The following is a 19,438-nucleotide window of genomic DNA, read 5'->3' as shown; positions in this document are numbered from 1 at the left end:
GGTTAAAAGTCTCCCCTTTACACCACTACATGACGCTAATGCACATGTCAACCACAAATCTTGCTCCCCAATAATCCCTTTCGCCAGCTGATGCCCTGCGTCTCCTCCGTCCATTTGCAGCGGTTGCCTGAGTGTCTTTTCCCTTCCCACTCTCACCTCGGATCATATTGCATGCATTTCTCACGAATAACAGCCTGCCATCTTTTTTTCTCTGCCTGCTTTTCATCATTCTCCTTGACTTCAAACTGATTGTTGCCACTTACACTCGCTACATATTTTGTCCTTTAAAACCAGTTCCGTTATATTGCATTACGACACCATCCCCTCTCACCTACTCACGAACGCCCCTCGATTCACCACAGACAGTACCATTCAACGTCACGACCACGGACAAATTCCCTCGCTGTACTCGTCCGGAGTCGACCAAAATAACCTGCGATCGCTCGCTGACATAACAACGCTTGGTCCAGCCAGCACGGCTATCAACACTGTTGGACCGCGTTCAGATCCGTGGCCCGTGTGTTCAACATTGCTATTCTCGTCGTCGACGCCAAAACCTCTCGCGACGTGTAAGGACCATGCCATGTACCTCGAATCATGGGATTTCTGCTGACCACATTCTCATGCAGCTTCCCGTTCGCGAGCCGAATTCTTCCCATGATCTTGCCTTAGACCCAACATTGCATAATCCAGGGCAACAATTCCTCCCTGCTCCGTTAACACCCCCCTCTGGACAATCGACCACTCCTTTAGCCTGCCCGGTCGTGTACCTCGCGACCGGTCGAAACTACCTCCATGCCAATCAAATTGCCCAAGGGTTTCCAAAGAAGAAAATCCTCAGGAAATGCTTTGGACGAGATAGAACACCCCTCCGCATCTGGCTCTGGGTCGTCCTTCAGAGTCCTGGAGAGGCCAGCGAGCAAGGGCAAGTCCTTCGATGGAGGCGTCTCCTTGAAAAAGGGCGGGTCACCCGTCCCCAGACCCCCTCCGAAAGATGGATCTGGCTACGAGGAGGACGATGGGTTTGCAACTGGTCATCTGGACGTGGGCAATCGGTAAGTGGGAAACCGCTAGTTTTCTACAGAGATGGATCGAACTGACAACGTACAGTGGTAGTGCCGGTACCCACGGTTCTCATTCGACCACCCACCTCGACAGTGCTGCCTCCTCTGCCCGTCTGAGCACCTCTTCGACGAACCCATCCTCCATCGACACCCCTTCGGATAAGAACGTACAAGTGCCAGGCTCGAAACCATACAATGACATTCCTGTCCCACCGCAGTCATCGGCTCGCCACGGTTTCCTGCGCAGTCCACCGAGAGCTCTTTCTTTCGGCGTTATCAAGGGCAGCCGCTCGTCGCCAGTTTCAACACCGGGCGATCTTCCTCTACCAGACAACAGCCGAAGTAGGGCGGTCACAACAAGTTCACAAAGCACTGCGACTCCACCCAGGCTGTTTGACTCTGACCTGGCATTGGAAAATTCCGAGTTGGATGGGTTCGGTAACATGTTTGACCATATTGGGTCTAGTCCTGCCTCAGGTCCGGTGAGACTTATCCAGCAAGAGGTATGTTCTGCAGATAAACATTCCCCGTCCCTTGTTAACTAGTAATAGGAGCCAACTTCCTTACCCACAGCCTATCCTCCCACGAGTTTTCCCAGTGCAAACATGGACCGCCCCAAGAGAGCTCCAGCACCTCGGCCCATCCAGATCGATCGTACACAAGTTATTGACTCCTCGCCTTACTCATGGACGTCAAATAATTCTCGCGATGGCCTCATTCGCTCCCCAAGTCCTTCGAAGACAATCACCCAGGGCAGTCCTGTCCAGTCGAGAGAAAGAGTAGTGCAAAGTCCTCAAAAGCAACTTTCACATAGTAAAATGCCGTCCAGGAGACCTGTGGGCCCCAGAGCCCCATCTCAAGATCACAGCATCCAATCTCCACCGCCACTGTTGCAAGCAAAGTCGACAGACAGCAATAGCAATCTACTTTCAACGAGTCCGACCACGTCACCAGATAAAACAGGGGGAGGATTGTCTCCAAGCTCGACGCACAGTGCAACCTTTGATCCCACCATTGCTGCCGATGCTCAGCTTGCCCATATGTACCAGGAGACTCCGGTAGCACCTCCCAAACCGGTTTCTACGAACAAAGTCATGACTCCTGCTCAGTGGGAACGATACAAGCAACAGAAGGAGATGGACCGTCGGCTTGGGGCTTTGTCGGACGACAGCAGTTCAGAAGGTGAAGATGATGAAGATGAGGACGAGGTGGAACGTGACCGTCAGGTTGCCAAACAACGACGAAAGCAAGAGGCGCATCTAGCTGTCTACCGCCAACAAATGATGAAGGTTACTGGTGAGAATTCACAGTCTCGTCCGGAAAGTAGCCTCAGTGTTTTACGGCCTGGCTCAACTGATATCAACCATCGACTTTCAAGCATGACCCTGGACCCGAAGGTAACTGGATCTGGCATTGGAGAAGATGAGGATGAGGACGAGGATGTTCCGCTTGGTATTTTGGCGGCGCATGGCTTTCCCAATAAGAACCGGCCACCTACACGACTAGCAACTTCCCCCTCAAACTCGAACATGCGAATTGTCGGCCAAAGTCCAACAGCGCCCAGCGTTGTAAGTCAGACACCCAAACCTGGAGGCAATCTTCCGGTCTTTGCGCGACACCTCCCACAGGATCCGTACTACGGCGCGAGTCTCGTCAATCAATCGAATCGTGAATCTCTTTCCATCCACGCTGCTAGTCCACCTCCACAAGGGGCTGGACCATCTACAAGCCATCCCATCCATCCTGCAGGACTCGTAGGTGTCATAGCAGGCGAAGAACGAGCTCGCGCTGCTAGGCGAGGCAGTCCAAATCCTTCTGGGAACTACGAAATGCCTGGCATGCCCATAAACCCGGGAATGGTCAGGTCGCAGACTGCGGGCGCCATGCCGATGAATTATCCTCCAATGGGTATGCCCGGGATGCCTCCCATGCTAACTCCGGGCGACCAGGCTCAAATGCAAATGTCACAGCAGATGAACCAGATGATGCAAATGCAAATGCAGTGGATGCAGCAAATGCAGCAGATGATGGGCGGTCAGTTCAATCCGAACCAGTTCATGCCGTCTCAGGCTGGCCCGCCACGGCCACAGTCAGCCCACATGCAAACTCGACCCGGTTCTGAAGGGGTCCAGAGGACGATGAGTAATCTTGACCCTAGCATGGCTCCGTGGAGCCTCAATCAACAGTATCTACCTTCGATTAATGTCACCGGCAACTATGCACCTTCAATGGCGCCGTCCGAGCGAAGCAATATAGGACTGGCCTCTAGGTACCGTCCGGTCTCCATTGCCCCGGATAGCGACGCTGCTTCCACCAGACGGGCTTCAACATTCACATCTTCCACTTTCCAACCTTGGAATCAGAACAGCAGCACGCCTCGCGCGTCTACCCATGCCGCCAAACCGTCAATCAATACATTGGGTCGAAAATCACCCTTGGCACTTCAAGATGACGAAGATGATGAGCAAGGTTGGGCAGAGATGAAGAAGAAAAAAGACAAAAAGCAGAAAAGCTGGGCCCTTCGTAAGGGCAACAATGCTTTACAAGAGTTGTATAATAGCGCGGCATAGTGTGCTCCTTCGCATCACGACCATACACCACCATTCTGGGATATACCGGAGATGGCCATTCTCATGATCAGCGATTTTCAAGTAGATAATGAGCGGCATGTTTTTTTATTTTCGCTCTGAAAAACGGGTTGACCTGGAGGATAAGAGGAAAAGTGCTTTGTGTAATTGGTACAGGTGGAGGATTTATGGTGTTTTTCGCATATACAGGAAGATGAAGATGTTCTAGGATCTACATAATACATACTCGGCATTGGGCCATATTGTAACTACCTAGGTACAGAACGATATACTCTGTATAGGTGCCTCAACTAGTGTGACACCTCAACTCAAGATGTATTTACTGTACAGAATTGAAATGTCCAAAATCCGATGCCAAGGCTTGCCTCTTTTTTATCCTTCGTATCCGTTACGAGGGCGGAATGTGGCTGATGCATCGCCACCGCATTCTAGCCTGGATCCAGATATTGACCACAGGATCTGATACCTTGAACCAGATCCAACATTCTCTTACTCCATACGGGCTGCGACTGCTACGACTCTGCCGGCCGTGTGACATTGCCAAAGTCTGGTTCAACCGACGAGTGAACCCTTCTCTCGACGCTCATTGGGGAATCATCGCCAGGACGTTCATTACCGCTTACCGACACCTCGTTCGTACAGTCTTTCCTTTGAAGAGCGGCTGATTGTGTGAGCTTCAATTACGAGGCAGGGCAACACGCATGTTTGGATGCTGAGATAGAGGAATTAGACCCTAGAAAAGTAAGTCAAATCCTTCTACGACATTCCTTTGTCTGCTTGGAACAAACAACCGACCGTCTTCAGTTCATCCAGAGTTTGTTCGCTTGTTCCGTTGCAAACGAGAATCGATCTGCTAAGAGAGCGCTCTAGCCTGTCCACATCTTCATCTGATGAGACTCAATCTCTTGGTGTCTTCAATCATCATTGCTTGTCTGGCAACTGCGCTAGCCTGGACAAATATCACATTCTTGGTGGCCTTTCTTGCTGGGCACTCGACTGATTTGGACTGCCTTCTAGAGTTGCGAGCGATCAAGCAAATTCAAGACTATTTTGCTCATTTCGTCGTCCGCACGAATATGGTATCAATTAGAGCCAAACCCCGGTTTCGGCAACTTCAGAAGATCGAGCCCGACTACTGTCCGGGCACGATCACTCAGTATGAATCTGACCGAACTGGCATGCGCGTGGTCGTGGTGGACCAAGAAGGACCGAAACTGCATGGATTCTTTGTCTTAGCCACCGAGATCCACGACGATTCAGGCGCGCCTCATACATTGGAGCATCTCTGTTTCATGGGCTCCAAGAGCTTCAAGTACAAGGGCTTCCTGGACAAGCTGGCCACTCGAGCGTACTCGGGCACCAACGCGTGGACGGCGACAGATCATACTGCTTACACTTTGGAAACGGCAGGCTGGGCCGGGTTTGCCCAAATTCTCCCAGTGTACCTTGAACACGTCATTCTTCCTACACTGACCGATGCCGGGTGCACCACCGAAGTCCACCACATCGACGGTAAGGGTAACGATGCTGGCGTGGTATACTCTGAAATGCAGGGGGTGCAGAACACAGCTTCGGAACTGATTGAGCTGCAGTCAAAGAGGATCGTGTACCCTGAAGGCGTTGGGTTTCGTTACGAGACCGGAGGCATGATGGAACAGCTCCGTGTTCTGACCGCTGAGCGTATCCGGCAGTTCCATCGCGACATGTATCAGCCGAGAAACCTTTGTTTGGCACTCTTTGGTGAAGTCAACCACCAGGAGCTTTTGACCATTTTGGACGAATTCGAGACGTCGATCATGGCCGACATCCCCAGCCCCGACGCGCCCTTCAAACGGCCCTGGATTGATTCCAAGCATGCACCTGCTCTGAATGAGTCGACCTTGGCCCATGTGGAATTCCCAGAAGAAGATGAGTCGTTTGGCGAAATCGATATCCGCTTCCTCGGACCTGACTGTTCGGACTTGGTGGCCACTTCGGCGCTGAATGTGGTTCTCTTGTACCTTGCTGGCTCATCTGCCGCGTTGCTTGACAACAGTATCGTAGAAAAAGAACAGTTGGCCAGCGGCGTGTATTTCCAGATTGACAGCCGACCTCGAACAGAAGTGGCCTTCTCTATGTCCGGTGTTGAGACGGGCCGGCTGGCGCAGGTGGAGAAACGGTTCTTTGAGGTTCTACAAGACGCAATGAAAGCGCCGTTGGACATGGCGTTCATGCAAGACTGCATCGACCGTCAAGTCAGGACGTACAAATTCAATGCGGAGGCATCGTCGACAGCATTTGCCGACTACATTATCTCCGACTACCTCTACGGAAAGCGTGACGGGTCGACTCTGGAAAACATCAAGTCGTTGGAACAGTATACAAAGACACTGACGTCTTGGAGCGAGCAGCAATGGAAGGATTTCATCAAGCAGTACATTTCTGATGCCCCGCATGTGTCTATCCTGGGTGTCCCTTCTGCGAGACTTTCTGAACAGCTAAAAACAGAAGAAGCCGCCCGCATCGAGGAACAGAAAGAACGACTGGGCGAAGAGGGTTTGAAGAAGATGCAGGAGAAACTCGATGCTGCAAAGGCGGAAAACGACCGCGAGATCCCGCGAGAACTCTTGGGACAATTCAAAGTTCCGTCGACGGAGTCGATACATTTCGTGACGACATTGGGTGCTCGCGCAGGGTTGGCTCTTAAGAATGGCAAGCCTCATAACAAGTACCAGAAGGTCATTGACTCCGATGCTACTGGCGTGCCATTGTTCCTGGATTTTGAGCATATTCCCACCAACTTTGCCAGGGTCAACCTCGTCATTTCCACTGAGAATCTTCCCAATGACCTTCGACCTCTCCTCTCGATCTTCATGGAATCTTTCTTCAATTTGCCGGTGAAGCGTGGCGACAAGATTGTCGATTTCGAACAGGTGGTCATTGAACTCGAGCGCGATACGGTCGGTTACAACATCGACTCGGCCGGCGGCCTGGGTAACAATGAAGGTATCCGTGTCAGTTTCCAGGTGGAGATTGAGCGGTACAAGGTGGCTATCAAATGGCTCAGTGAACTTCTGTACAACTCGATTTTTGACGTTGAACGACTCAAGGCGATCAACACCAGACTTTTAGCCGACGTTCCTGATGCGAAGCGGTCCGGAGACGATATGATGGTGGCCGTCCGACTAATGACACACCTTGCACCGAAATCGATTGGTCGCGCACGCAGTACTCTGGTCAAGGCGCTCTATCTGAAGCGTGTCAAACAATTACTCGCTGCCGACCCGAGCAAAGTAGTCAACCAGTTAGAACGGCTACGTGAACACATGTGCCGTTTCGAAAACTACCGCATACTAGTCATCACGGATTTGAACAAGGTGCAAGATCCAGTCAGCGCTTGGAAACCTTTCATGGAGGGCATGGACACTGAGAAGGAGCTTAACCCGATCGGAAAGAGGATAGAAAGACTAAGCGAGGCGGGCAAAAATCCGGGACAGCTTGCATACGTTGTGCCGATGCCTACGATCGATAGTTCGTTCGCATATGCGTGTGCGAGGGGTCCGACATCTTGGGACGACCCTGTCATGCCTGCCGTCATGGTCGCCATGGCGTACATGAACGCCGTGGAAGGGCCGTTGTGGGTGGCAGTCCGAGGCACGGGATTAGCATATGGCACGAGCATGGGCTACGATATCGACAGTGGATACGTCTATCTTGATGTGTACCGATCGCCAGATGCGTGGAGGGCGTTCGAGGCCAGTCGCGAGGTTGTGAGGGGCCACATGGACGGTGGGATCGAGTTTGACCCGCTCATGATGGAAGGTGCGATCAGTAGCATCGTCGTGGCGTTTGCAAACGAACAACAGACGTTGGCGAGTGCGGCGGCATCGAGCTTCATCCGCGCGGTGATGAAGGGGTTGCCGGAGGATCATATGGAGCGGTTGTTGAAGAAGGTCCGGGACGTGGGCGTCCCCGAGATCAAGGAGGCCTTGCAGAGCGTGGTGTGGAACATGTTTATGCCCGGCAAAGCCGACGTCTTTATCACGTGTGCCACAGGGTTGAAGGAGGTAAGTATTCTGGCTGTTGAGAACACGAGGAGCTTGAGCTGACTGATATGTGTGATACAGGCCATCTCGGACGGATTGAAGGAAGCCGGGTTCAATGCTGAGATTAGAGAATTGAACTACTTCCAGGACGATTACGGGCTGAAGCCAATCGACGGCGAGGAAGGGGATGATGACGATGACGACGATGATGAAGTCGAAGTGACGACGGATGGAGAGGGAGGGAGCGAGTCAGTTGATATTGAGGGGAGTGAAGGATATGAAATTATAGAGGACGGCGACGATGAATAGATGCAAGACAGATGGAACATGATGACAGAAGCCGTTGGCTCAGATAAAATAACTTGCGCAGGTAGACATTGTGCAGTATAAGTCTCTTCTAATGGTTCTGTCTGAGTGTCTCGTTCTCGTATATCCGAGTCGCTGGAACATTGTATGACATAAACACTGAGTGAGTCATTTCTTGGCGGCGAGAAATGCCACAATTTTTGCACTTGGACTTGAGACCCCGCGACACTCGACAATCTACATCGTTGCAATCACCATCACACTTCAATCAACCTTGTCGACGACTGTTACTACACCACTCAACAGGCTCCCAACCCTGTGGTCGCACATCGGCAACTCCAATAACCCATACCTTGCCTCTGAAAATACGAGCACAGACTTTTGAATCATCCACCGCAATCATGGCCACCAACGGCGATCTACCCTCGGATGATGAGTTTTCCCAGCCAGGAACCCCTCCTGGAGAAGAAAATGATGTCGACGAGATTGAAGAGACAAATCAGCCTCCCAAGTCCGCCCTGAAAAAGGGAACCTCCGCATCCATACCCGAACCTCAAGTCACTCGCCCTCCTCTCCCAGAACAACCCGACCCAAACACCCTTGACGTCTCAAAGTTGACCCCCCTCTCCCCTGAAATCATCGCAAGACAAGCGACGATCAATATTGGTACTATAGGCCATGTCGCTCACGGCAAATCCACCGTCGTCAAGGCCATCTCGGGAGTGCAGACGGTCAGATTCAAGAACGAACTGGAGAGAAACATTACAATCAAGCTTGGTTATGCCAACGCAAAGATCTACAAGTGCGACAACCCCGAATGTCCGCGGCCGACATGCTACAAGAGCTTCAAGTCCGAAAAGGAGGTCGATCCTCCTTGCGAAAGAGATGGATGCAGCGGCACATACAGACTCCTTCGTCACGTTTCGTTCGTCGATTGCCCCGGTCACGATATTCTCATGAGTACTATGCTTTCCGGTGCCGCGGTCATGGATGCCGCACTGCTTCTGATTGCCGGCAACGAAACCTGTCCCCAGCCGCAAACGTCCGAACATTTGGCAGCCATTGAGATTATGAAGCTCAGTCACATTATCATTCTCCAGAACAAAGTCGATCTCATGCGGGAGGAAGGCGCCCAGCAGCATTACGAGTCCATCCTCAAATTCATCAAGGGAACCGTCGCAGATGGATCTCCCATCATCCCCATCTCCGCCCAATTGAAATACAACATCGACGCCATCAACGAGTACTTGGTCACCAAGATTCCTGTTCCAGTACGAAACTTCCAGGCCGCACCACACATGATTGTCATCCGATCTTTCGATGTCAACAAGCCCGGTGCCGAAATTGAAGATTTAAAGGGTGGTGTTGCTGGCGGTTCCATCCTGACGGGTGTGCTCAAGCTCGGTGACGAAATCGAAATCCGACCTGGTATCATCACCAAGGACGCCATAGGCCAGACCGTCTGCCGACCCATCATGTCTCGCGTGGTGAGTCTGTTTGCCGAACACAACGATCTCAAATTCGCCGTGCCCGGTGGCCTGATCGGTGTCGGTACCCGTGTCGACCCGACCCTCTGCAGAGCCGATCGTCTCGTCGGACACGTTCTCGGTCTAAGAGGCAACCTACCTGAGATCTACATGGAACTTGAAGTCAACTACTTTTTGCTTCGAAGACTGCTGGGTGTCAAGACGGCCGACGGCAAGCAGGCCAAGGTCGCGAAACTGGCCAAGAACGAAGTCCTCATGGTGAACATTGGCAGCACGGCGACGGGTGCGAAGGTTATGGGCGTCAAGGCCGATGCCGCGAAGCTGACGCTCACAAACCCTGCTTGTACCGCGATCGGGGAGAAAATCGCCCTGAGTCGAAGAATCGAGAAGCACTGGCGTCTGATTGGGTGGGCGAACATTGTGGCCGGAAACACCATCGAGCCAGAAGTTTCCTAGAAGTGTGGCTATTCAGAAGCAGGAGGTCGGGGTTGTCATGTATGGAGAGCGGCGAGAATTTTTTACCAGGGCTCTCAGGTCGATGACGCCCGAAAAATCCACGCGAAGTCCCAGACGACCATGGAGCAGGGCAATGGCGAAGGAATGCGGGGTCGAGTCATGGAACGTCGGCCAAAGAAGGCATAGATGATTTTGAAAATTGAGCATACACCGGCAGTGCTGCTGCTGCTGCTGCTGCTGCTATGGCAGATGAGATGAACCGATTATGAGATCAAGCGGGATTTGTTGATGCGCTCGAGCCCTGCTGAAGTAAAAGACGAGAAACGACAAACGACAAATCCGAGACGGGAAAGGGACAGGGACACAAAGCTCAACCAACAAGGTGGTGCTGAACGTTTGAAAAGGCTACTTCGTGGTGATGGCAGTGGTGTTCGTGTCTACAGCCGCACGCGAGTCAAGAGACATGTGTACGCTACTAGCCGGTAACTCGAGAATTTGGGCACGGAATAGAGGCGTGCAGACTATTCTCTGTGTGGGATCATGGATACGGGGTCTTACATTGGGGTCCCAGATCGAGACACTGACTGCTCTTACAATGGTCGGCGCTTTAAGAATGAGATAGATGAATTGAAAAACATGGCCAAAAGGAAAAAGAAAAGAAACACACATCATTCACGATCGTTCCAAGACTTTCGATTCGATATCCCCGTATTCTCTTGTGTGTCTCTCACCATCATCGTCATCGTCATCGCCGTCGCCATCTTCGTCCTCAAAACTCGGACGACTGATGAACGGCCGCGACGTGTTGTACCATGTCGGCGTGCCTCTTGAAAGCCCGTTTACACGTCGCACACCGGTGCGACCTGCCCGGGGGGTCGCGATGAGCGTCGATGTGACTGATCAGGTGCTGGCGCGTGGGAACCGCGCGTCCTCGCCGTGGACGGCTGATCGTGGCGCCGGGGAATTCCGACGTGGGAGGAAGCCGTCGATGTCTGTCCTACAGAAGGTGGTCGTCGCCGTCGTCGTCGTCGTCGCTGCTCGCCCCATCGTCGTCAGAATCTGCGCTCTTGTCGCGAATGCTCGGATCAGGCCGACCGATCCCTTTCTGCGAAGAACTCCCGCCGGCCTGTGTCGACCTCTGCATGCCGCCCTGCGAGGTCGAGGCCTTCGGCTTCTGTGAGGCCGTCTTCCCGTCGTCGCCGTCGCCCTCACTGTCACTTTCGCCATCCGATTCGGAGCCAGACTCATCAGAGTCGGACGAAGGAAGCGCTGACTTGCCGAGCCCGGGCCTCGATGAGGCACGTGAGAGCGAGGTCGACGTCGCAGTGGAATGGACCGCTTGATCGGCCTTGCGAAGCGCAGCACGTAGGTCGGTAAGGCTCCTGGCCGAGTTGATGGTCGGTGCCGAGGCACGGACGGAAGTCAGAGGCGGGTTCGGCTTGGGAGTCACCTGGGTCCGGACGTTGGCTTTTGCGCGGGCAGCTGGCGTCTTTGAGACCACTGAGCCCTTCCTGGTAGACTGGACAGGCTTGGATGCTGTACTTGGTGCCGAGCCGACTGATCGCTGCTCGGAAGCAGTGGGATTTTTACCCGTCACAGATGATTTGACCGAAGAGTTCTTGACTGACGGCGTCTTTGGCGCAATCGACGTCTCCGATTGTTTCGCCCCCGAAAAGTTCAATACGGATGTTTCGCGATGCGGTGTTGCCGACTTTGCACTGGTGTTGGACGATTTCCCAGGCGTCTCTTTTTGCACTTGATGAGGTCTCTCCTTCTGGCTGGCAGCTGATTTACGTGATGCACGTTCTTCTTCCGTCATACCTTCGCGGCTTTTCATGATCCTGATTTCCTCTTCAGTCAGCCCGTAAGGCACGGATGGACTCTTCTTCTTCGGCTCGAAAGTTCCATTGGTACCTGACAGCGACTTTGAGTGATCCGAGACATTCGCCGCTTGCTCTTTAGAGGTGGTCGAGCCTGAGCCCCAGTGGAGCAATGGCTTTGCAGGTTCTTGGAGTTGTGTGGCGTTGACTTCGACGTTTCCGACTACTGCAGTGGGCTCCGCAGCATGATTGTCCCCATTAAGATGATCTCCCATAGTCCTACTTTCGACTTTAGCTTGCGGGTGTTTGCCAACGGGAGGATTTGTCTTTTTCGTTGCTGAACTGGTCGTTTGGCGAGCGGCTGCTTTCGGTTTCACAGTGGCCAAGGTTGTTGGCTCTGAACTCTGTTCCGACTCTTTGAGAGATTGCACAAGTTGCTCTGAAGGACTGTCAAGGCTCGGTGTTCCACTGCGCTCCCTCTTCCGAGCTTTTGGTTTTTTGGTCTTGGTAGGTAGTTTTGTAGCGACTTTGGTGGCCGGCCGCACAGCTTTTCCCGTTTTAATATCTCCTACAGCATCATGGCTACTGACTCTAGAGTTCTTTGACTTGGCTCTTCTAGCCGTCTGCTTCGTTTTCTTCTGGTGAGATTGGCCGGCCTCATTGCCCATCTCGTTGGCCATATCGGCCGTGTCGATTTTCGATGTGCTGTTCACCTTTATAGCTGATTCTGGATGCTCATTTGCCCTGTCTTGGGGTGTACTGACCTCCCGCTCTGGATGTGCATGCACGAGGCCTGAGGCCCTGTTTTCTTTATCGGCGTCCGGGTAATCTGTAGCAGAGGGATCAGGAACGGCAGGGTCCGCACTGATCGCTTCGTCCTCATAGATGGCATATTCTGCACCTTCAGGCCTGAGAGGATCCCCTTCATCGTGTCCAATTCCGAGAGCATTACGAGCTGGCATGCCGGTGTCTCCAAGCACAGACTCTATGTCGAGAACATCAAGCGCTTCTTGTGTACTCAAGCGACGTTCAAGGTCATCATAATTATCATTTGGGGTCCCTAACCGCTCGATATGTGATAAGCGGTCACTCGTCCTCGTCTGTCCAAGCTGGGCCTGTCTCGACCGTGGTGACATTTGAGAATCATCAATCTCCGATGCTGGAAAGTCGTAGATATTTCTTCTCTTGAATTTGCTGGCCGAAGTAGATCGTTGATCAGGTGTTACTGTCGCCGGTTGTATTCTTGAAGAGCTCGATCGTCTCGAGGGTACGTCAGTTGGGGGTGTGATCGGCGCTTGAGACTGTATCTGTGTTTGTCTGGTTGTCGCACCTGGCGAGATCTCTGTCATTATTTCCTGGAGTACGCCACCAACTCCTCCAACGCTGGAATCTCCTCTTCGTTCACTATGCGGAGCGAAGTCGCATGGCTGTTCCGGTAGCTCCTCTAGTTCGTCAAGAGTCGCAGCTGGAATATTCTGCATATGTCTGAACAGCTCTGGTGACTCGTGCTTCGGATCTGCCAACATCTCCTGATTCTGTGTAGCTTGTACCAGCTGCGGTGATTCATCTCGCTCAATCGATGACACCAAACTCTCCTCTCTGAGAGAACCCCGGACTTCGACCTGCCTTGGTCTCTTTGCTCCATTGGCCTTCGCAATGCTGTGATCGGCCGGCAGAGAGTGTTTGCCAAGGGACGAAGTGACTCCCGGAAATGTTGGCACAGGCGGTCGGGAAGGCTTTTGGAATTGTCTTTGGTATTGAGGATGGTCCAACTGGCTGCCTATCGCAACCGATCCTTCTCTTACCGCCCGGCCTTGTTCGAGTATCACCTTGATTGTGGCTCTTTGGTCAGCGCCATCTCTAGCAGCTTTCCCTTCATCAACAAGTAAGTCCGAAACGTAGAGTTGTGGGTCTAGATCGTAATCGTCTTCGTTTTCCCTAAGGTATTTGATGGTGGGTAAGTCGCTGAAGCTGTCAGTGACTCGGACAGACGGATCAACGAAACATGACTTACTGCTGGTAACAGCTTTTATAAGCTCGCTGTACTTCAAGGGCCAGTGTTCCAATCTGCCATCGCTCTGGTTCTCGGACTACGACAAGCAAGCGCTTCTCGCCTGCGATCGGTAAATGCGCCGGACGATCTGCATGGTTCAAGTATTGGTCCTCAGAGATGACTCTGACAGCCACGCGCAATTTCACCATGGTGACAGCGATGGCTAGTGAGAGCGCAGGCACAATGGCCGTTTGCGACGCGTGATTCGATTCGAGACACGGAGAGAAGTTTCATAAAGTTACAAAAGTCGCAGGGTGGAGGCCGAAACTGCGGAGAAAAAGGCAGACGAGGCTGATTTCGGGATCGTCAGCCTTGTGGAGGTCGATGCTCGACGATGACATAGACTATCCGCGTGCAAGAAGAGAAGAAGGTTGACAGTGTTGCAGAGAGTGGAAAAATATATACCTGAGCAATGAATGATGGTTGTGGAAGTTTACAAGGACATGACTCGAGATATCTTCATGTGAGCGCAGCGGCAAGATTCAAATGGACCTCACTTCTGGCTGACTGTCGCAGGTTCCGAGATACAAACGTGGTTCTTCTATGTACGGACTATTTATGACCTATCCTGTAAAACTTCCATCTTTGAAGCGTTTTCCTTTCTGCCTCCCCCTCTTCGGATCATCATTTATGACAAAAAAGCATCAAAGTCGTACATCAAACATCAAATCACATGCATGCCTCCGGGCCATTAGTCTGGATAGATAGATTCTGTACAAAGAGGAAAAAAAAGGACGCGGGGAAAACGACACGGGGGCTATAGTTTCCCAGTCGAAGCCCAGCGAATCTTCCTCGGGTTCATGATGCCATGGTGCATGCATCGAGGGCTGTCAATTAGATACCGCACCCATTGCGTCTGAGCCTCTCTCTCGTCAAATGAGGGCAAACATTCCAGACCCAAATCGCCCAGACATGCTCAAAAAAATGCACAAATTCTCGCTTGCTCACAATCAGAATCTCAGAACAAAATCAGATTACCGTCCCCGGGGGTATCATAATGGTCTCGTATAAAGCTTCAGGACGCCAACTGTGCACAGCGGATAACAAGAAATGAAAGCGGCGCAGGAAAAAAAGGCCATGCTCATGCTCGACAGTGCCGGGTTGTTTTGATCAACTCTGGATCGGCACGGGCTTGTCTTTCTGAAGAAGATGAGTCCAATTGAGAAAGTCGAATTTATCCTTTTCCTTGGCCGACTGTGGCATGTCGGGGTTGGGACTTCTGTTCGGTTCTCTTGGCTCCAGAATCAAAGACCTTCGATAATGCATCTGGAAGCTCTTGTCGCCAGCTGAACGAACTCTGACCAATTGATCTTGCATCCACGTCTGTAGCTCGGAAATCTCGGCAAATCTGTAAGGGACTTGGAATCGTTGGAGGTCGGAGATGATCTTGGCCGTGTTCATATGCTTGTCTAGGTTGATCACGGATATTCTGCCCTGATCAGTCGTCAATGGCCGCGTGTTTGTATATGCCGTATCGACCATGGTGAGATCGGTCAAGTAGACGCCTATGAAGGGCAGACATGGCGGAAGATGGGATTGGACGCGTTGACGCAAGGCGGAATAATTCTTGGCCACATCTACCACCTTACAGAGCTCGTCGAACATGGACCTCGTCTTTTGAGGCACCCCTTCCCAAGTTTTTCGCATTCGCTTGATGTTTGTCGAGTCCAGTGCACAGACGATAGCCATGAGTGTATCATAGTTGTGCAAGTCTAGACACTTGTTCGCGATCTTGACCCATTGCTTCACAATTGCTGCCCTCCTTTTGGGTTCTTCAAGTTGCAGAATTGAATCTGACACAAGGTTGGAAATGTCGGTCGAGAGTGTCGACATGGCCCTGACATTAACAGCGAGGGAACTGCTGCGCTTGGTCCATTCAGTCCCGAGCAGCTCCTCCGGCAAGATGGAGCAGAAAATTTTGGACGTTTTCAAAGTGATCTGACGGGCCAGCTCGAGCGGATCGAAGTCAAGGATGCTAACAGTCGCACCACCCATTTTCCACGTCTTCAATGCACTTAGTTGGCTTTTCGATAGGACAGGGGTTGGTAATGGTGTATTCGGGTCGACGTAGGTCGCGGAAGAAGTGCTTGTCTTCCCCATGGCCGAAACGACCCTCGGAACTATGGGCTTATTTGCAGACGAGACCTGCTCAGCCAATTCCAAAATCCTATTGCCGGCCATCGAAAGGACGGGCATCATGGACTCTCTGGCGAACCCGACGATGACGGGAAGAGCAGTATCATCACAGTCATGCCTCCAGTGAGACTCCATCCACCCCTTGAGTACATTATACACTCGGAGCCTGACTGGGTTGGCGATTCTTGGATTTACCGCAACATAATCGAACCGGAGCGCGAGAGCAGAGGCAAACTCTTCAGGCCGAGCAAAAATGCGAAAAGTCAGGTAAATTGTGCTAATGAAAGACACATCCGGGGTCGAGTCATGCGCGGTCAGGCGTTCCACCAGAGCATTCAGGGTTCCACCGACGACTACTCCCTCTCGATTAAAGATGATTTCCTGGGCAAATGTATGTGTCATGATCTCTGCCTCCACGTCGTCGTCGTCGTCGCCGAGTAACGAATGGTCGTCGGGTGTGGATTGCGCCGATAGAGAGTCCGTGAATGAGCCACCACCATATAGGGAGGCCACGCGCGTGGAAGCGCTTGATAAGTTGCTTGGATCTGAACGCCTATTGGTGGTGTCGAGACTGCTGTCACTGCCCTTACTTTCCACCATGGGTAGCATCACTGAAGTTCGGTTTCTCTTGTCGATCGGAGGCTGAGTGATCCCCGGAGCACGTCTATGAGCATTTGGATATAGAGACGCTGCTTCGGGGACTGGAGAAGATCGAATGATATCCACTATGACATCGTCTCTGGGCTGAGGAGCAGCAGCAGTCGTAAAGCTAGTCAGAGGGGCTTCGGACGTGTCTCGTGGCAACGGAGGAGTAATCATGCGTCTAGGGATCGGGATTTGTGCATTCTCTGTTACTCGCCGGGATGAGTCCTCGACAGTGGCGGGCTGTTGGACCGATGGCCTCAGAACAGCACTGGATCGGACTTCTTGGCTGGTGGACTCGAGTGTGCTGGAGCTGTCAGAACCTCTGCCAACGAGCTGTGCAATGTTCTCGACTTCAAAGTCCCCAATCTCCTCGAGCGTTGCTTTAGTCCGAGCTACACATCGGCCTGCAGCACTTACACATGCGGTCGCTGCTCGGACAAGATTTTGTGCCTCTTCGGGAAGATAGACTAGCTCATCGTCCATGGAATGAATTGGTTTGAAAACCTGTCTGGCGGCATGTACCAATTCGGTAATAGCATAATACATAGCGTCTTTGGCCTGGATCAAGGGCCGAGAGGTGCTGTAGTCTCGTTCGATAACCGTCTCGACAATGGCGAAGAGTTGACGACAGGAGCGAACTGCGTTTTGGGTGGTCATCAAAAGCTCAGAAGAAGACCTCGATTGCATATGGGAGCCCAGGAAGGACGCCAATACAGTAAGAAAATCATCATACGACTTGTGCAAGTACTGAGAGATGAGATTGGAATTTTTCTGATTAGTTCCCCGAGTGTAAGACATTCGGTGTGTTGTCGAAGACTGCCGACGAACTGGGGTGTTGTGTGCTACGGGCCCAGCACTGTTTCGCCTTGATGCCACATTCGAAGCGGTGGGTGTTGAATTCCGTAGCATGATTGTCGACTGAGGTCTTCTAGACCTGGGGGATGTCGGCGGCCCAGATGAGTCGACATGCGAGACCTCGGACCTGGTTGGACTCGACACTATGGCGGAAATTTGTTCAGTCCACACGTCGAAGAAGAACACGGCGCGTGTGACGATACGGAAAGCCTTTAATAACATGTCATCGAGTCTGATGTCGAGGTCTTTGTGCGAAGAGGAGACGGTGACCACCTGCTGCAATTGTTTGGCGGTACGAACGAGCAGCGCGAGATCTGAGAGAAGACTCTTGCGAGAGCGTCGGATAGCCTCATGTCGTCGAACAAGGGGGGCATCCCGCGTCAGGCAATCGGATCGTTCCAGCAGTGCGCGGACTCCGGCTACCAGACCTCGCATGTAATCCTGATTGCGGAACAGATTTAGATTGTAATCACTTCCACACCTAACAATATCCCAGAACTCGGTCAGTGCCTTCAGGAGCGGTCGCATGGAGGCATGGTCGTATGCCTCGCAGTAGTTGGTGGGCAGCCAGCCACGGGCGCCTGTCTCCAGCAGTGTCCCATCAGCCCAGCCATTGACATGCACCGAATGCACCAAGATGATGTCTCCGGCATTCAGCGGCAGTGTGACGGTGGTCGACGAGTGCGGAGAGGGCTGGAACGTGTAGAGAGCGCGGAGATAGTTGTGGAACCTGGCATGACTCAAGACCTGGTCGTCAATGGTCTCCGATGTCAAGGTCGCCGTAGGATTGGATTCGTTATATAACGCACTGGGTCCATCATCACTGCTGTTTCGGTGTATGCGCAGCGGCGCGATGAATATGTTGGAGGGTTGAGTTGGGCGCATCTTGCCGGAGGAATTCGTCACACATGTCGCTCAGCATCTGGCAGTCGATGCCTCGGACCCCGTCATTTCTTTTCCTATCCCACTGCCACGTAGTCGGAAAAAGAGGTCGATCAGAGTGTAGGGACTCGGTAGTCTTGCCCTGACTGCGCTTGAGGTCGTGAAGCCACACCGGGGCGCGGATGGTTCTCAAATGGCAAAAGTGGTGCTACAGCACAAAGTTGCAGGAATCCGGCGGGAGGGTGTCTGAGGGTGAGATAGCAACGTCTCGTGCAACGACAGATGTCAAACACTTCAAGGGGTCGAGGAGTCAAATTCGAGGCGAGGGGTGGCTGTGGAAGACGCAAGGATTAGGAGGGGGTTGTAGCTCGCGTCACAACACGTCGGCTAGAGATGACGGATCTGGGATGTTGTCAAGGTCTGGACTCGAGGATTTTTCATATATTTTCTCTTTTTCTGCGGACGGGCAGCAAGACAGGGAAGCTGAAAACATGTACGGATAATACGGTGTCGTTAAGGCAACGTTGAGACTGCAGGAGCGAAAGGCTCGCTCTCTCATGACCATGACATGGCGCAGGGGGGAACGGACGAATGCGGCTAAGATAAGGCTACGAGGGCTGAAGAAAACTCCGGAGGTCTACTGTACATTGGAGCATGGAGACTGTGATAATGATACAATCCTGCACGCAGTACCGAGTCCTCGACACAAGCATGCATCTACCTCTTTTTTTCCCTGTGTCCCTCTCCGTTGCAGCTTTTCGTTTTCGTTCGCTCTGTTCGTCGGGCTCCTATTGCAACCCCATCGACTTGGTAAAGCGAGACAATCAAGCCACAGAGAGCCTAAATCGTCGACTGGCATAATTAGTCCTGGTGCCAGGTTCCACAAGCGACACCAGTGCCAGGCCTCTGGCTCGACGGCGGCAGCGTTATCGATCACCGGGCACTCTCTACGGACTAAGAACAATGACTATTGTCTCGTTACGGGCAGCCCACAATATTATCGATGACTCTCTTGTCTGCTCAATTCTGCCAAGTACGGAGTACGACTTTCGTGGCTATACTCGGGTAATCCGCCTGAAGATCCCTTATCCCCAGAAGTGCAGCCTGCAGAGCCATCACAC

The 19,438-nt window shown here is 52.4% G+C and overlaps 5 protein-coding genes across 8 annotated transcripts; 3 read left to right on the top strand and 2 right to left on the bottom strand.

The window, feature by feature from the left end:
• The first annotated feature begins 156 nt into the window (after window positions 1-156).
• On the top strand, window positions 157-3,980 carry PV06_10675. Of its 2 annotated transcripts, XM_016412248.1 has the most exons (4): window positions 157-569; window positions 630-1,055; window positions 1,111-1,567; window positions 1,616-3,980. In XM_016412248.1, exons 2-4 carry the CDS (start codon window positions 796-798, stop codon window positions 3,632-3,634), a joined length of 2,736 nt encoding a protein of 911 aa, XP_016257262.1. In that variant the 5' UTR covers window positions 157-569; window positions 630-795; the 3' UTR covers window positions 3,635-3,980. The 2 variants fall into 2 exon arrangements, with proteins under 2 accessions (XP_016257262.1, XP_016257261.1); XM_016412247.1 differs by having other exon boundaries at window positions 157-1,055.
• Window positions 3,981-4,068: 88 nt separating this feature from the next.
• Window positions 4,069-8,067, top strand: PV06_10674. 3 transcript variants are annotated; one of them, XM_016412246.1, is made up of 3 exons: window positions 4,069-4,393; window positions 4,670-7,698; window positions 7,759-8,067. In XM_016412246.1, exons 2-3 carry the CDS (start codon window positions 4,729-4,731, stop codon window positions 7,984-7,986), a joined length of 3,198 nt encoding a protein of 1,065 aa, XP_016257260.1. In that variant the 5' UTR covers window positions 4,069-4,393; window positions 4,670-4,728; the 3' UTR covers window positions 7,987-8,067. The 3 variants fall into 3 exon arrangements, with proteins under 3 accessions (XP_016257260.1, XP_016257259.1, XP_016257258.1); XM_016412245.1 differs by having other exon boundaries at window positions 4,523-7,698; XM_016412244.1 differs by having other exon boundaries at window positions 4,457-7,698.
• Window positions 8,068-8,223: 156 nt separating this feature from the next.
• Window positions 8,224-10,674, top strand: PV06_10673 (eukaryotic translation initiation factor 2 subunit gamma). Its single transcript, XM_016412243.1, has one exon. The coding sequence runs from the start codon at window positions 8,385-8,387 to the stop codon at window positions 9,924-9,926; it is 1,542 nt and encodes a 513-aa protein (XP_016257257.1). The 5' UTR covers window positions 8,224-8,384; the 3' UTR covers window positions 9,927-10,674.
• Window positions 10,675-10,730: 56 nt separating this feature from the next.
• PV06_10672 (uncharacterized protein) lies at window positions 10,731-14,000 on the bottom strand. Its single transcript, XM_016412242.1, has 2 exons — window positions 13,761-14,000; window positions 10,731-13,711 (listed from the first exon to the last, which is right to left on the bottom strand). The coding sequence occupies exons 1-2, from the start codon at window positions 13,946-13,948 to the stop codon at window positions 10,924-10,926; spliced, it is 2,976 nt and encodes a 991-aa protein (XP_016257256.1). The 5' UTR covers window positions 13,949-14,000; the 3' UTR covers window positions 10,731-10,923.
• A 316-nt stretch (window positions 14,001-14,316) lies between these two features.
• PV06_10671 (uncharacterized protein) lies at window positions 14,317-18,833 on the bottom strand. Its single transcript, XM_016412241.1, has one exon. The coding sequence runs from the start codon at window positions 18,318-18,320 to the stop codon at window positions 14,910-14,912; it is 3,411 nt and encodes a 1,136-aa protein (XP_016257255.1). The 5' UTR covers window positions 18,321-18,833; the 3' UTR covers window positions 14,317-14,909.
• Window positions 18,834-19,438: the final 605 nt, after the last annotated feature.

This window comes from Exophiala oligosperma (assembly GCF_000835515.1).
Source record: "Exophiala oligosperma strain CBS 72588 unplaced genomic scaffold supercont1.15, whole genome shotgun sequence".
NCBI lineage: Eukaryota > Fungi > Ascomycota > Eurotiomycetes > Chaetothyriales > Herpotrichiellaceae > Exophiala > Exophiala oligosperma.
Note: the sequence above shows the minus strand (reverse complement) of the source record. Positions and strands in the feature narration are given on the sequence as shown.

Bases quoted from the DNA above. Each gene is read 5' to 3' on its own strand.
- PV06_10675 (XM_016412248.1), top strand. From the start codon at position 796: ATGCCAATCAAATTGCCCAAGGGTTTCCAAAGAAGAAAATCCTCAGGA. The intron at 1,056-1,110 runs GTAAGTGGGAAA...GACAACGTACAG, and splicing joins CATCTGGACGTGGGCAATCG to TGGTAGTGCCGGTACCCACG. The intron at 1,568-1,615 runs GTATGTTCTGCA...AACTAGTAATAG, and splicing joins TGAGACTTATCCAGCAAGAG to GAGCCAACTTCCTTACCCAC.
- PV06_10674 (XM_016412245.1), top strand. From the start codon at position 4,543: ATGAGACTCAATCTCTTGGTGTCTTCAATCATCATTGCTTGTCTGGCA. The intron at 7,699-7,758 runs GTAAGTATTCTG...TGTGTGATACAG, and splicing joins GTGCCACAGGGTTGAAGGAG to GCCATCTCGGACGGATTGAA.
- PV06_10673 (XM_016412243.1), top strand. From the start codon at position 8,385: ATGGCCACCAACGGCGATCTACCCTCGGATGATGAGTTTTCCCAGCCA.
- PV06_10672 (XM_016412242.1), bottom strand. From the start codon at position 13,948: ATGGTGAAATTGCGCGTGGCTGTCAGAGTCATCTCTGAGGACCAATAC. The intron at 13,712-13,760 runs GTAAGTCATGTT...TGACAGCTTCAG, and splicing joins TATAAAAGCTGTTACCAGCA to CGACTTACCCACCATCAAAT.
- PV06_10671 (XM_016412241.1), bottom strand. From the start codon at position 18,320: ATGCGCCCAACTCAACCCTCCAACATATTCATCGCGCCGCTGCGCATA.